General features: G+C 60.2%; 1 protein-coding gene across 3 annotated transcripts; it reads left to right on the forward strand.

The window, feature by feature from the left end:
• The first annotated feature begins 3,285 nt into the window (after window positions 1-3,285).
• ERFE (erythroferrone) lies at window positions 3,286-13,882 on the forward strand. 3 transcript variants are annotated; one of them, XM_046018727.1, is made up of 9 exons: window positions 3,286-3,507; window positions 5,791-5,913; window positions 7,077-7,179; window positions 8,308-8,549; window positions 8,633-8,741; window positions 8,826-8,916; window positions 9,675-9,753; window positions 10,830-10,996; window positions 11,371-13,882. In XM_046018727.1, exons 1-9 carry the CDS (start codon window positions 3,313-3,315, stop codon window positions 11,729-11,731), a joined length of 1,470 nt encoding a protein of 489 aa, XP_045874683.1. In that variant the 5' UTR covers window positions 3,286-3,312; the 3' UTR covers window positions 11,732-13,882. The 3 variants fall into 3 exon arrangements, with proteins under 3 accessions (XP_045874683.1, XP_045874685.1, XP_045874684.1); XM_046018729.1 differs by having other exon boundaries at window positions 10,868-10,996; window positions 11,371-11,462; XM_046018728.1 differs by having other exon boundaries at window positions 10,868-11,456.
• Window positions 13,883-13,931: the final 49 nt, after the last annotated feature.

Genomic DNA, 13,931 nt, shown 5'->3' on the forward strand with positions numbered 1-13,931 from the left:
GAGGCAGAGTCAGGGCCTGCAAGTGGCCCCCAAGAGAAGTCTGTCCTCCCCCCGGCAGAGCTGCCCCTGGGACAGTCCACCTACCAACCAAGGTTGGACTGCTCTGTGGGTGAGCCTGCTGGGTTCAAGAGTGGCCAGCCACATGCATTTCCCTGGCCCTCCCTCCCAGCCAGACCCCCATGGGAAATCCCATGCCTATGGCTACTGGCTTGTCTAAGGGAAAGGACAGGGCCACATTTTCAAGAACCTTCAAGATCATCATGTAGCTCATATTTCTCATCATCTAGAATAGGAAGGACCATAGTGGGCAAGACATGTGGTTGGGAAGATGGGACCATGCCAGTGGGCAAGAAGGCCTGGCCCTGGCCCTGAGCCCAGGCCGGGTGTCCCTGTGTAACCACCTGCCTTGTGGGACTAGTCCATGTGGTCTCAGTGTGGTCGGTGGAAAGCAGATGAGGGGCTGGGTGTGGACGTGCGTTTTCAGAAACATGAAATGACCGATCTCAAGTTGCGTCTCCCCAGGCCAGGAGCCTCTCTCTACCAGCAGATTGGTAGACAGAACACGCCCCACATTTGGCCTCCTATGGTCCCAGATAAAGTCTTCCTGAATAAATGAAACTGAACAAAGCTGTAATAGTTCACACCGAGGCCCATGTCCCAGCACAAACATGTCACTACAAAGTTCCACACACCCAGCTTCCCAATAGACTTTCCTTGGGGGACAAGAAATGAGGACTCACCCAAGAAATCCTTAATTCTTTGACAGCTTTAAAACAGCCTCAGCTGATTCGATTCCTTATTAGTGACAAAACGGTTGAATGTTTGCAGATGGAAGAAGTTCATGTATTTTGTTGAGTGCATCTCACATAAGCCAGTGTTTACCAAATATCTTCTTGGGGATCTGCAGTTTCTCTAGAAATTTCAAAGTTTTCATTCTACCGATAATTAAAAAAATTTTTTTTTTCAAAATACAGACAGAACTTCTTTGCTCCAGTCTTAATTTGTCTCTGAAGGATACCACACAGAACACACAGACCCCTTGGGGGACAGACTTTCAAGGTAGGCCTGGTTTTTAATTTGTTTAAACACCCTCCCCCCCCCAAAAAAAACCCCAATTTGATCACCATACTCACTTCCTACAGGAAGAGACAGAGTCACAGAACAAGGAACACCTAATACGAGGTTTTTTTCTAAAGCATGAAATATTTCCTGTGAACCCCCCTCCCCCCCTCCCCCATAGGGTACAGGAAACCAGCCCCTGAAACAGGGCAGGAGTGGGGGGTGCTCCTGGCTGGGGATTACCCACAACCCCTCCCCCTGGCTAGGGAGGGCACCACCTACTTTCAGTTCCCCACATCCCGAAATAGGCCGGGGTGAGGCCTCCCCTCTTCTGAAGAGGAGGAAGTCATCTCCTGGTGTGGGAGGCCCAGGGTGGCGGGCCCTTGGAAGGTGCGTTCCTGAGCTGCGCCTTCTCCCACTCTTTTTTTTTTTTTTTTTTTTTTTTAAAGATTTATTTATTTGACAGAGAGGGATCACGAGTAAGCAGAGAGGCAGGCAGAGAGAGAGGAGGAAGCAGGCTCCCCGCTGAGCAGAGAGCCCGATGTGGGGCTCGATCCCAGGACCCTGAGATCATGACCCGAGCTGAAGGCAGAGACTTAACCCACTGAGCCACCCAGGCGCCCCACCTTCTCCCACTCTTGAACAAAGTACGCAGTGTGCCCACCAGGTGTGGGTGTCTTGATGCTACCCTCACGCCTTCTGCCAGAGTCAGAGAGGCCCTGGGCAGGGAATAGAACAAAGCAGCTCAGAGTTGAGGGGTGGTCTGGCTCTTTTCAGAGAGGAGCCTGGGTCAAGGCCTGCAGGGTCTGTTCCACCTACTCTAGCTGGGCACTGGGCTGGACCTTAGGTTCTAGTCCCCCACCTGGCCAGGTCACCACAGGGCTCAGTCCTTCAAGCCTGGGCTTTGGTTCAACCACTTTGGTGCAGGGTCACTGTCCCAGAGTGTGGATTCTTCCTGTGCACAGGGATGGGGAAGGACAGCCCACTCTGAGTTGTGGGCACCCCAACCATGGAGAGAAGACAGCCCCGGAAGGGAGGGGTCCCCGCATAGGAAAGAGGCACAGGGAAGGGGCTTTGAGTGTTTTCCTGCTCCCACGTACTAAACCTGTGTTGGCAAGGCCTGGACCTCACAGGGGGCCACCAAGATAAACTTCCTGGTCCCTACAGGCCTCAGAGCGGAACAGATAGAGGAAGGGCTGCCCCCAGATTCAGAGGAGGGAGGAGACCCGGCTCTCTGGAGAGAAAAGGGTGTCAGGAGGGCAGAGGGTCCAGGACCAGATGAATGGGCACGCTGGCTCTCTGAGAACTGGACAGCGCAAAGGGAGGGGACCTGAGGGCTGGAGATGGAGGCCAGACCTGCTGAACAGGACTGGGCGCTCTAGCCAATGTGACAGAGTACCAACCCCGGCCTGGTAGTCCCCTCCTCGTACCCCCACCCCACTGCATGTCCCTCTTTCCTACTCCGTGCCCCATCCTGCAGGCCTCACTCCCTCCACGCCCCCTCCCCAGCACCCCCTTCCTCCCCACTTTCCGCCTCTGCACACCCCCCACAGCCAGACACACACACAGAGGCAGACACACACATGCACGCATACATACACGTACACACACAGGCAGACATAAGCACACACGTGCATGCGTACACGTACACACACAGGCAGACATATGCATGAGCGTGTGATCATACACACAGAGGCAGGCACATGCTCTCATACGTATACGTACACACAAGGCAGACATACACATGCGTGCACACACAGACACGCGCATATGTACACGTACACACAGGCAAAATACACGCACACATAGAGGCAGACACACACGCGTGCATGTGTACACGTACACACAGGCAGACATACACGTGCACACACACAGAGAGGCAGACACACACGCACTTGCATACACGTACACACACAGGCAGACATATGCATGAGCGTGTGATCACACACACAGGCAGAAACGCGCGCATTCATATATATGTACACAGGCAGACATACGCACACGTGCATGCACACACACACACGCGCGCATATGTAGACGTACACCCATAGGCAGGCATACGCACGCGTGCGGGCGCACACATGCACGAGCACGCGCCCCGGCAGTCGCTGCAGTTCGCGCCGCCGCCGGCAGGGGGCGCAGGGTTGTGACGCGCGGCGGGCGAGGCGGGGGATTCAAGCGCGTTATAAGGCGCGGAGCGGGAGAGCGATCCCGGGACGCCGCGCTCCGAGCCCAGAGGGACCCGCCGCCCGCATGGCCCCCGCCCGCCGCCCCGCCGGGGCCCGCCTGCTGCTCGTCTGTGCAGGCCTGCTGGCCGCCGCCGGCGGCCTCCGCTTCCCGGAGCCCGGCGAGCCAGTGGACGGCCGCAACAGCCCAGAGCTGGGCCTCGGAAACGAGCTGCCCGCGGGCCCCGGGGAGAGCCGCCCGGGGCCGCCCGCCCGCACGCTGGTAAGAGCGCCCCGGACGCCTCGGGCCTCAGTTTCCCCAGCCCGAGCCCGCGCCTCCCTGGGGTCCGGATCCCTAAGGGCGGAGGGAGGCGCGGCGTCGCAGGCAGGGACCTGGGCTGACCCGGGGGCCTTCCCTTCCGAAGCGGGGACAGAAGCACTTGTCTTGCGGGGCTGGGGAAGACTCAGGGCGCTGCCCCTCTGCGCAGCCAGTCGGCCTTGCCCTGGCGCTCTGGGGATGGCTCCGGAGCATCAGAGCACCAGTGGCCAGGCCAGGGGCAGGGAGAGGGGGGCAGTGCAGAAGGAAGTTGGGAAGTGAGTAGAATGTGAATAACTTGATTCTCATGAAATTGGAAGGAACTTGTTTGTCAGGCCACCCTCCCCCAGCCTATTAGGCGAAGTTCTGTCCCGGGAACAAACCCAAAAAAGTGCCTCCCTTTGGGTTTGGGGAGCATGGGGTCCTGTGACGTGTGACCATGAAGGGAAGGGGTGATTTTTCGTTCTACTCCCTACCCTCCTGTGAGGGTGGTGCAGAGTGGTCAGGTTGGGGGAAGAGGGGGTCCAGGGGCTTCCAAGGAGGCTCAGTGCCGGCGGGGCCTCTCAGGGAGGGGAGAGGGCTGTCAGAGGAGATGCTCCGGGCACTGCGGGCACACCTGGGCTTCAGCGGACACTTGGAACCACGAAGACCAAGGACACCTCCTCTGAAGAGGGGGAAGGTAGCAGCCAGCCCTGTGGGCTCCCTGGGAGGAGGCCCTCCCAAGTCCTCCTCCCCACCCCAGGAGTCCGGGGAAGGCAAACCCCACCCAGGCAACTGGCCACACCTTCCGGAGGAGGGAGATGTTAGGAGAGTCCCCGGGAGGCAAGGGGCCTTCCGTGCTTCTAGGAAGGGTTCTGACCTTGGACTGTCTTTGGGGGACAGTGTGGTAGCAGAGGTTCCCCACCTCCTTTCTTGGAGAGCCCCTCAAGGCTGGGGATCTTGGTGGGGCCAGGGCTGCTGCCCAGCACCCACCCACGCTGCCACAGGCTTGTCTGCTGGGGTCCCCGGCTGACATGGCTCCAGCCTGTTTCTGCTCCCCCCAGACCAAACTGGGGTCCGAGTCCAGCTGGGGGGCAGTCAGCTTGGCACGCCCATCCAGCCCATGTGGAATACTGCCGGCATGTGTCCCCACCGAAGGCAGAGTGAGGCCGTCAAGTGGACTCCAGTCCTGTGTCCACAGTGAGCAACCAGCAAGACAGCACATGGCAGGGCCCAGCAGCCAGCAGGTCGTGGGGTGGCCCTGGGCACTCTGAGGCCTTTCTCTGTCCAACCCCAGGCTCCTCTGATGTGGAGGGCCCTGTCCTCCCCCACTCCTCCTGTAGCACACTGGCTCCCGAGGGCAGATGCCTGGCCCTGCAGAGCAGCCAGGAGACCCCTGGCTCTGTCTCCGACGGAAGGTCCCAGTCAGCTCGAAAACCCTGGGTCCTTCTATCAGCTGCCTGGGTGGTGTTTGTGACCTCATCTAAGCCCTCCAGCTGATTTCCTTCCCAGCTGGAGGCCTTTTCTGGGGCCCAGATTGCCCTGCCTGAGGCCCACTAACTAATGGGCCAAAGGCCTCTGCTTGGAAGGGACCTCCTGGAATTCTCCGTGTCGGGGCTGGTCAGAATGCAGTATGGGTAAGAATGGATTCAGGAAGCCTCGCCGCCCTTGTCTAGGAGGTCCCAAGGAAGCTGACTGACTCAGTGAAGGGCCCTTGAGTCATAACGTAGCAGAGGTAGTCCACCAGCCCCCCGACTGTCTCGTATGGTAAGCTGTGGCTACCCCGAGGCCAAAATGGGTGTCCCCCGAACGTCAGAGTGGGCCGCACGGGGGCCCCAATGATCACAGTCGTCTCTTCCCTGGCACTTGTGAGTCTGGTTGCCCCTTCCTCCTGCTGAGTCTCCCAAGGAAGTGTGTTCACTGTAGCTCCTATGGACAGAGGCCGACAGAGGCCGGGTGGCTCACGTGCCAGGGTTCTCGCTTCTCTGGGGCTCCAGAGATCTGCACTCCATCTTCCTTCACTCACAAAGTCGTCTTCTCACACAACGCCCAGGCAGTGGGTGTGGCCTGGTTGTCCTCCGTGTATCAGAAGGGAGGGAAGCACGGAGGGAGAGCTGTGCTGACTTGGAGGGCACCGCTGTTGACAAGGACAGAGCCCTGAGTGACACTGTTGACAAGGACAGGGACGCGGTGATGTCCGGACAAATTCCATGTGTTTGGCGGGCACCCAGTGGGGAAGGCGAACCAACCTGGGGGCTGACTGTGTTCCAGGAGCCCACCGGTGAGGGGGCACGTAGCTTCGACCCCAGGGATGCCTGGATGCTCTTTATCAGGCAGAGTGACAAAGGCGTCAATGGCAAGAGAGGAAGCAGAGGCAAGGCCAGGAAGCTGAAGGTGAGTACAAGAGCCCCAGCTGTGTGTGTGTGTATTTCCAGGGCGGGGGGTGGTGAGCAACGGGTCTCCCCCTGCAGGGCTTCCCTGTACCCCCAGCCCACCACCATCACCTCCTTGCACCCCTCACCAGCCCCACTGGTGCACCCTGAGGCTTGCCAGTGAGGACAGACCTTCCCCTTTGACCTGGGGTCAGAGAGTGTAGGAAGTGCCAAGCTGGGGGGCCCAGGCGACCCTGAGTTTGAGGTCTGTTCTGATCATTTTTCTTGTACTAGGCAGGCCCATCAGCTACCCGCTCCCCCCCCGCCCCGCCCCCACCGCTTCTCCTCCCTCTGCATCCTAGCAAGGGAGGCCGGGGCTGGCCTGGCAGGGCAGAAGGGGACCGAGCTGGAGGGGCTGCAGTCAGGCTGGAGTGACAGACATACCAGCTGGTTCCCAGGAGGTGGGGAGCCCAGGGTTCCCACTGTCATTCAACCTGCCAGAAGCCTGACACCTGGTCCTCATGGCTACCTGTTCCCTGGGGTGGGGAGCTCTGGGCCGCAGCCGTGTTGCTCATTCTGGGTTTGGGCTTTTTGCTCCCTCCCCCCCCCCACCAAGGGCTGGCCTGTCCCGTGTCGGCCCCAACACTGGAGCACTGGGCTCTGAGACTGACACAGGCAGGCTGCTAGGCTGTCACCATGACCTCGCCTCACTGCCACCACTTGGAGCCACCTGGCCCCACCCCTGGCTAAGCTGGGGCTCCCCTGTGCCCTTCCTTGCAGGGGACTGACTTGCTCCTGTGTTGGGGTCCCATCCCAGCTGAGGGTGGGCTCCCTGAGGGTCCCCACGACGTTGGCTAACCTCCCTCTTTCGCTCCATCCAGGAACCCCTCTGTGTCCCCACGTGGTGCTCTTGCCTGCTGGGAGCCCCACCCCCCAGGGGCCCCACTGCCCCAGTCAGCCCTGGGCCTCCAGCACAATGCAGTCCTCAGTGGCCAGTGGCTTTTAAAGCAGAGCCTTGCTGCCTTCTTGGGGAGTCTGAGGCCCAGGAACTGACCTCAACCCCACAGGTCAAAGCAGGATCCCCGTTTGCCTGCTTCTTAGTGGCAAGAGCTTGCAGACGGTGCCCACAGTCCCCAGCCTCCCTGCTAGATAGCCTCACCAATGAATTTCCTTATTCCTTTTCAGCTGGGTCTGCCAGGACCCCCAGGTCCCCCCGGTCCCCAGGGCCCCCCTGGCCCCGTCATCCCACCTGAGGTACTGCTGAAGGAGTTCCAGCTGCTGCTGAGAGGTAGGGGCAGTGCCCCTGTGCGGGCGGCTGGAGGAGGGGTTCCTGGAGGAGCCGAGACAGCTAGATGTCCCCATGTCGGCCAGGATTCAAGGAGGACCCTGTTCCGTGCTGGGCTCAGGAGCCCACCGCGGGTGTGGGTGAGGCCAAGGGGCAGGGGCAGGTGTTGGCAGGAGTGTGGTAAGGTGGGGGCTTCGCAGAGAAGGTGGACTGGCCATTGGGTGTTCAGTGGGTGCTTGGGGACCAGGACCCACTGCCCCTCTGGGAGTCAGGTGAACCCAGCCAAGGCCGGGAGGATCCCAGCCAAGTGAGGATTGTCAGGGAGGGATCAGAGGTCCTTAAGCTTGCAAAGTGCTTCTCAGATCACAAAGAAACCATGGGGATTTCCGACTCACCCCAGGTGACATAGGCCCCACAACTGAGACCCCAGCTTCTTCCCCTGGATCAGCTGTGTCCCTGCCTGTGTCTGTGGCAGTCTCAGTGGTCTCAAGAGCCCCCACGGGGGGAGGGTGGGGGGAGGCAGGAAGGATGGTGTAGTGGGCAGTGCAGGTGCAGCCCAGGCTGTGGCCGCTGAGCTGGAGGCGGCAGAGGGAGGGCGAGCACCGCTGAGGTGTCCTGTCCAAGAGATGATCCTGTGCGTGGCCAGCTGCCCAGCCATGGCTCATTATATTTACTAGAGTTCGCTTTATCATGGGAACTATTAGAGCCTTTTCCCCCTTCCATGTACTGTTTATTAAAATACATGAGCTTTGGAGACTGAAGGATCTCCATGTTATTTCCAGCAACGCGGCCATACTTACTAACTTATGCCCAGCGTCCTTGAAAAAGTGAGCGGGACTGCTTATAGGACAGCATTCAGGGTACAGTAAAACTGTAAGCAGAGGAAACAGCAGCGTGAGGGGGATGCGTGGGTGGGATGGCAAGGGGAGGCAGGAGAACCAGGGCACTGGGCCGTGAGGTCCCTGGTAGCCAAAGCTTGAAGGGAAGTAGGAGCAGCCGGCGGGCTCGGGAAGCCCCAGTTGGTCGAGTGTCCGGCAGCGGGCTCCCAGGGTTCCAGGGTTACAGAAGGCGGGTTCCAATCGAGAGGCAAGGGCTGGCGGGCGGGCGCAGCCACTGCTCGCTCTGTGCCAGGCGCAGTGCGGCAGCGTGAGCGCACGGAGCCCGAGCCCTGCACGCATGGCCCCCCGGAGGGCACAGCCACCATCCGGGAGGAGGAGGAGGCGGCGGGGGACGCAAGCGTGCTGGCGCTGGTGGCCGCACCCCTAGCCCCGGGCCCGCGGGTGCCGCGCGTCGAGGCTGCCTTCCACGGCCGCCTGCGCCGGGACGCATCGGTGGAGCGGCGCGCACTGCATGAGCTCGGAGGCTACTACCTGGTGAGTCTGGGCCAGCGGGTGCGGGGCGGGGCGCGGGCCGGGGGCGGCGGGTGGGCCCTGGCTGACCTCTGTGCGTCCCGCAGCCCGACGCCCAGGGCGCCTTCCACCGCGGTCCCGGCCTGAACCTGACCAGTGGCCAGTACACGGCGCCTGTCGCTGGCTTCTATGCGCTCGCCGCCACGCTGCACGCCGGTGAGGTCCGGGGCGGTGGGGGGTGCGCCCCAGAGTGCGTGGGCCCCCGCCAGCCGTGACCACCTAGACTTCTTCCCCCTGCAGCGCTCACAGAGCAGCCCAGGCGGGGGCCGCCACGCCCCCGGGACCGCCTGCGTCTCCTCATCTGCATCCAGTCCCGGTGCCAGCGCAACGCGTGAGTGGGCGCTGGGGCCGACTGGGGATCCCGGCGCCAGACCCGCCCCCACGTGGCCCCCTCCCGCGCCCGGTCAGGCTTGGACACGCCCCGTCCTCCATCACCTCCTCTCTGGCTTCCCAGTCAGTGCTTGGGTACCCAGCGGACCTTCCCTTTCCAGCAAGGGTGGGGTGGGGGGTGGTGGGTGTTCCTGTTCTTAACGCAACTTTTCCCAGCCTCCCGGCTCCCCTCACCCCTGCAGGGGGCTGACTTTCTGTCGCTAGGAGGCCCACAGGCTCCTCCTCAGAGAGGCCTCTCCTGACCACTGCAGCCGCGTCCCCCTCCTCTCCTCCGGGTGGTGGGCTCCCTGACAATCCCCAGTACCCCCAGCAGAGCCCAGGCACAGAGCAGGCACCCCTACAACAGCTGTAGAAGGGAATGAAGTTCAAACTTTGTACTCTGCATTCGGAAAGAAGCCTTCACAGATTGGCCTGAACCCACCTTTGAGTGTCAGCTGCTGCCCACCCGGCCCTGCTCCAGCTCCTGGCCTGGGCCCCAGCTTGCCTTTCCTGGCACCCATAGACCCCCTTTGGCCCTGTGGACACTCTCCTGACTCCTCTTGAGGACCCCATTCAGATACTACCCTCTACCAGAAGACCTGGCCAAGACAGCTGTACTACTGCCCTCAGCTGGGCCCATGTTGGTTGCTGGGGTGATCAGTGGGTGAGGTTAGTGGGGCCTTGGGGGTGAGGGCTGATCCTCTTTCTGTTTCGCCACAGCTCCCTGGAGGCTGTCATGGGCCTGGAGGGCAGCAGTGAGCTCTTCACCATCTCGGTCAATGGCGTTCTGTACCTGCAGGTGCGTGGGGCAGGCTTGGGTGTGACTGGGGCGTGACCAGGAAGAGAGAGGGTGTTGGTGGGGGCTCCAGGTCTCTGGGAGCAGTGCTGGCAGACTCCAGGCCTAGAAGAGGGTGTCTCCCCCAGGTTCAGGTGAAGTGGGGCCACCTCCAGGTCCTCTTCCCCAGGCCCTGGCTGGTCCTCCGCTGCCCATGCTCAGCTTCTCAGGCTGTAGTTCTCAGACCTGCCCATCATCCCGCACTGAGGGCGGGCAGGCGCTCCGTGTAGGGACAGGGGGCAGGAGGGAGCAGATGTGGGCTCCATGCCCTCAGGCTGCCATCCCAACACCCTGGGCCTGTGGAGACTGTGAGAGGTGGGAGGCCTACTTTCTGCACAGAACCATACCTGACCATCTCTCTCTGGTATTGGGGGGCCTTTGGCAAGTGATTGAGAAACTGATGTAAAGGAGGGATTTATTAAACGAGAAAACACCTGGCCTTTCACTGGCACCGTGCCAGGCCCCATTCTAAGCTCTTTGCAGAAATGATCTAATTATCAGTGCTTTGAGGTCTGTAGTCCTATTTTTTGTCTATTCACTTTTTAAAGAAAACGTTACTGAAGCGTAGCTGACGTGCAGTGTTTCCACTGTTTCAAAAGGGAACTAAGGCAGAGAGAGGTTAAGTCACGTGCTCAAGCTCGAGCGGAATCAGAGGCCAGGCTGCCTGAGCCGGCCGGCTGTGATCACTAAAAGGCATTCGAGGGTCTGGTCCCTGATACTGCTGGGGCCACGTGGCCTACCTGGGGTGCTAAGAGGCAGAAGGTGGGCGAGCCCCCCGATTCTGCCCTTCTGGGGAATGTGTGCCTGTGGCTGTGCGGGCCACTCCCAGAAAAGGCAGGCCGGAGTACTGGGCCTGGGTAGGCTCTGCTAAGTGGCTTTAGGCCAGGTTAGGGGTTAAGGGCCCCCCTCACCCCCGTCTGGAGAAGCATGTGCCACAGAGAAACCTGTTTTGCGTCTGGAACATCTTGCTGGCCCTGAGAGCCCTGGGGGGCCAAGTGTGCACGGGCAGTGGTGTGCTCACCTGGGGGGTGCACCTGCAGGCCAGCAGAGCCGGGGTTGACCCTGCCCTTCCCCGCAGACGGGGCAGTACGCCTCGGTCTTCCTGGACAACGCCAGCGGCTCCTCCCTCACCGTGCGCAGCGGCTCCCATTTCAGCGCTGTCCTCCTTGGCGTGTGAGCGGACACACCAGGCCCTTCCTCTCGCCCAGTGAGTGGAAGCGGGGTCTGGTCTCTGGGCGGTGTTCGGTGACGAGGCCACATGCAGGACGAGGCTCCCGCACGAGCCGCCCGCACTGCCCCTGTAGGTCAGCCCAGAAGTGGCCAACTACTGGCAGCCTAGGGAGGGGACACGCAGATGGGGAGCCACAGAACCAGGAGTGATCTCAGGATGCGGTCTTTCAAAAGGAGAAGAGCCCTGTTGGGCTGTTGCTTAGCCAATGTTTCTAGTGGGGCTCGGTGCCCAGGAGGACTTGCTCTGTTCCTTGCTACAGACTTGTTCCCCCTCTGGCCTACAAGGCAGCTTGCCCAGACAGCCTCAGCCTCTTCGCCTTGGCCTGGCTCCCACCTTTTCCATCTTTCCAGTGTTCTTGTGGACTGCCGGATGCCAACAGGGAGGGGAAAGCCTGGTCACCTGCCTGGGTGCCCTGCACAGGGTCCGAGGGCCTCCCAGGGACAGCATGCTGGCCAGCGCAGCAGCCTCCGCATCGCTCCCCTTGTCTCCACCTGGGGCTTCCTGGTCCCCACCTGCCCCTCCCCAATGGTGCCTTTGGCCTGGATTTCCTGCAGTGACTGCAGGACTCAAAAGTCTCACAGCCCCTTGGCACAGAAGCCCCGGGCCCAGAGCGACACTGGAAAGGAGCTAATGGGGGACAGTGAGAGTCTGCCATGCATAAGTTCACCTTGCAGATGGCCTTTGCAGAGCGCCCTGCACCACTCCTCCTAGACAGGTCCCTCTTCCCAGCCCCTATGAGGTTCTGACTCACCGTTGGGATCCACCCACCAAATGAAAGACCTAGAACATCTCTGCGGATTAGAGACGAGCAGGCCCTGCCCATTCATCTGAACAAAGCAGAGGCCTCCCATGAGCCAACAGCTCCCACCGCCCACCCATGGTCAGGTGAGCTCCAGCCGGCTCTGCGGTTCTTCCAAGCATCTTCCCCACCTGGGGACACATGCGGCCCTGAGCACAGGTGGAGAACAAACAGACCGAGAGAGGATACCCAGAAAGCTCGTCTTGGTTCCCTAAGACCTGGGTCCCAAGTCCACCGTGATGCTGAAGCAGTGATGGGACCTGTGGGGGACATGGGCATCTGCGTGCAGGTTTCTTCCAAGGTGTAGGGGCCCCCACCCAACCCCCACGTGGCTGCAGGGATCTGGTACCACAGGGTGTGGTCAGGCCTGAAGAGAAGAGGGCAGTGGCTGCAGTCACCTGGACTATCCAGATGGCCTCAGAAGCAGGTGACCATGACCAGGTCTGATGGACCCCCAGGGCCCTCAGTTTCCGTCTCTACTAAGAACCCACTCCCCCCTCCCTCCTGGCTGTGGGGGAGCCCAGACACCCCACACGCAGAGCAGCCCCACGCGCAGAGCAGCCCCACGTGGTACCCTTGGCAGACCCAGCAGGATTCTCAGTAGAGACGGTACCCGCCCTACCGGGAAGTGTTGGCCCAGGTCCTGCCTCCCCTCGAAGTCAGATAAGAGCTGGGGGCCGCGCCCTTCCCTGGATTTCCTTCTGCACCCAGTGGGCACAGATCCTTCAAAGACATTTTTTCCTTGAAAAAGCCACAGATCTTTGCTTTTCTTAACCTAAGTGTATTATACCACAATTTGTTGAAATATTTATTGTGTAATATTGCCAGATGGAATGTATTTATATATATAACTGACTGGATGAGATGTTCTTCAGAATTCTCGTGCTATGTGACTATCCAGAGTTATAAAGACAAGGGGCAGACCTTAAAATAACGGACCTTCATCACTTCGCCCAGGTCTACTGGGGATGGCAAGCAGTGGACTCGGGGAGGGGAGGTGGAAGGTGGCCCCCCACCCCAGCACAGGGGGCTGGGGCTGGACAATGTGAAGACAGTGGTGGGGTGGGGGCTTATCAGGGAAGCCTCTGCTGAAGCTGCCCCCAGCTCTGGGACAGTGGCGTTCGGGGAATTAGTGGTGTCTGGTTTGCAGTGGGGAGATGCGGACTGACTCAGCTGTCCTATTTGCCAGCTCTGGGATGTTGGGAGCCTGCCTTCAGCGGTGCACCCTGTTCCCCCGTACAATGTCAGGGATGGAACCCGCGCCCTACTCTCTGGGGAAGGGTGTGCTGGCAGCAGGGACTTGGGCTCTGGAGCTGAAGGGGTGATAAGGCAAGCTCTGGGATGGGCGGGGGCATGAGCATTCGCCTGGAAGCGTCCAGGCAAGATCGGAGAAACTTACATCATCCTGAGGCAAACCCTACAGAGGCCTCAGGGCTGCGTTACTGAAATACAAATGACAGCGATGGGGTGACCTGTTTCACACAAGGACTTGAGAAGCACTTTATTCTTACAAACGGGCTAGTTAAGCATTTGTTAACATTTTTACCATAAGGATCCCTTTCAAGTGTCTCCGCAAAGCCCAACCTCAGCCCAGCGCAGGGCCCAGCGGACGCACATTCCTCAAAGCGGAAGCTTGACTTCAGGGGCCGATCCAAACGGCAGCCTGACCACTCAAGGTGGGACACTGCCCACTCCCCACCCTGGGCGTCCAGCTGCACGTCCCGGAAAACTGGCGCTCCACGGTGCTGGGGCCCCTCCGCATCTATTACCAATGGAATCAGAAAGCCACACTCCATGCCGTTCCAGGAGGGCCTGCCTGAGGCACAGCACTCTGGAAAGCAGTAACGTCCGACTCAGTCTTCCCCACAGCAAAGCCTCGCATCCTGCCCTGTGAAGTATACATAGCTGCCTCTCACTCTGACAGCCTGTCCGGGTGGGTTCCTACTTCTGTTTCCTCCTGTAAATGTCACTTCCCCAACCAGGGTCATTTCAAGGGCGAGAGAGCACAGGGAAGGTGCTAGGAACTATGAAACGTGGCACACTGAGCAGCTAGTGGGTCACTATCATGGGCCAATCCAAGAAGCCAACAACGGTTTAATAAGGAAAGACCCA

Source organism: Meles meles, chromosome 9 (assembly GCF_922984935.1).
Source record: "Meles meles chromosome 9, mMelMel3.1 paternal haplotype, whole genome shotgun sequence".
Lineage (NCBI taxonomy): Eukaryota > Metazoa > Chordata > Mammalia > Carnivora > Mustelidae > Meles > Meles meles.

What these genes read in the sequence shown, in the direction of transcription:
- ERFE (XM_046018727.1), top strand. Translation starts at nt 3,313, where the DNA reads ATGGCCCCCGCCCGCCGCCCCGCCGGGGCCCGCCTGCTGCTCGTCTGT. An exon ending in AGCTCGGAGGCTACTACCTG is followed by an intron (nt 8,550 to 8,632) that starts GTGAGTCTGGGC and finishes TGCGTCCCGCAG; the next exon opens with CCCGACGCCCAGGGCGCCTT. An exon ending in ATGGCGTTCTGTACCTGCAG is followed by an intron (nt 9,754 to 10,829) that starts GTGCGTGGGGCA and finishes GTGCACCTGCAG; the next exon opens with GCCAGCAGAGCCGGGGTTGA.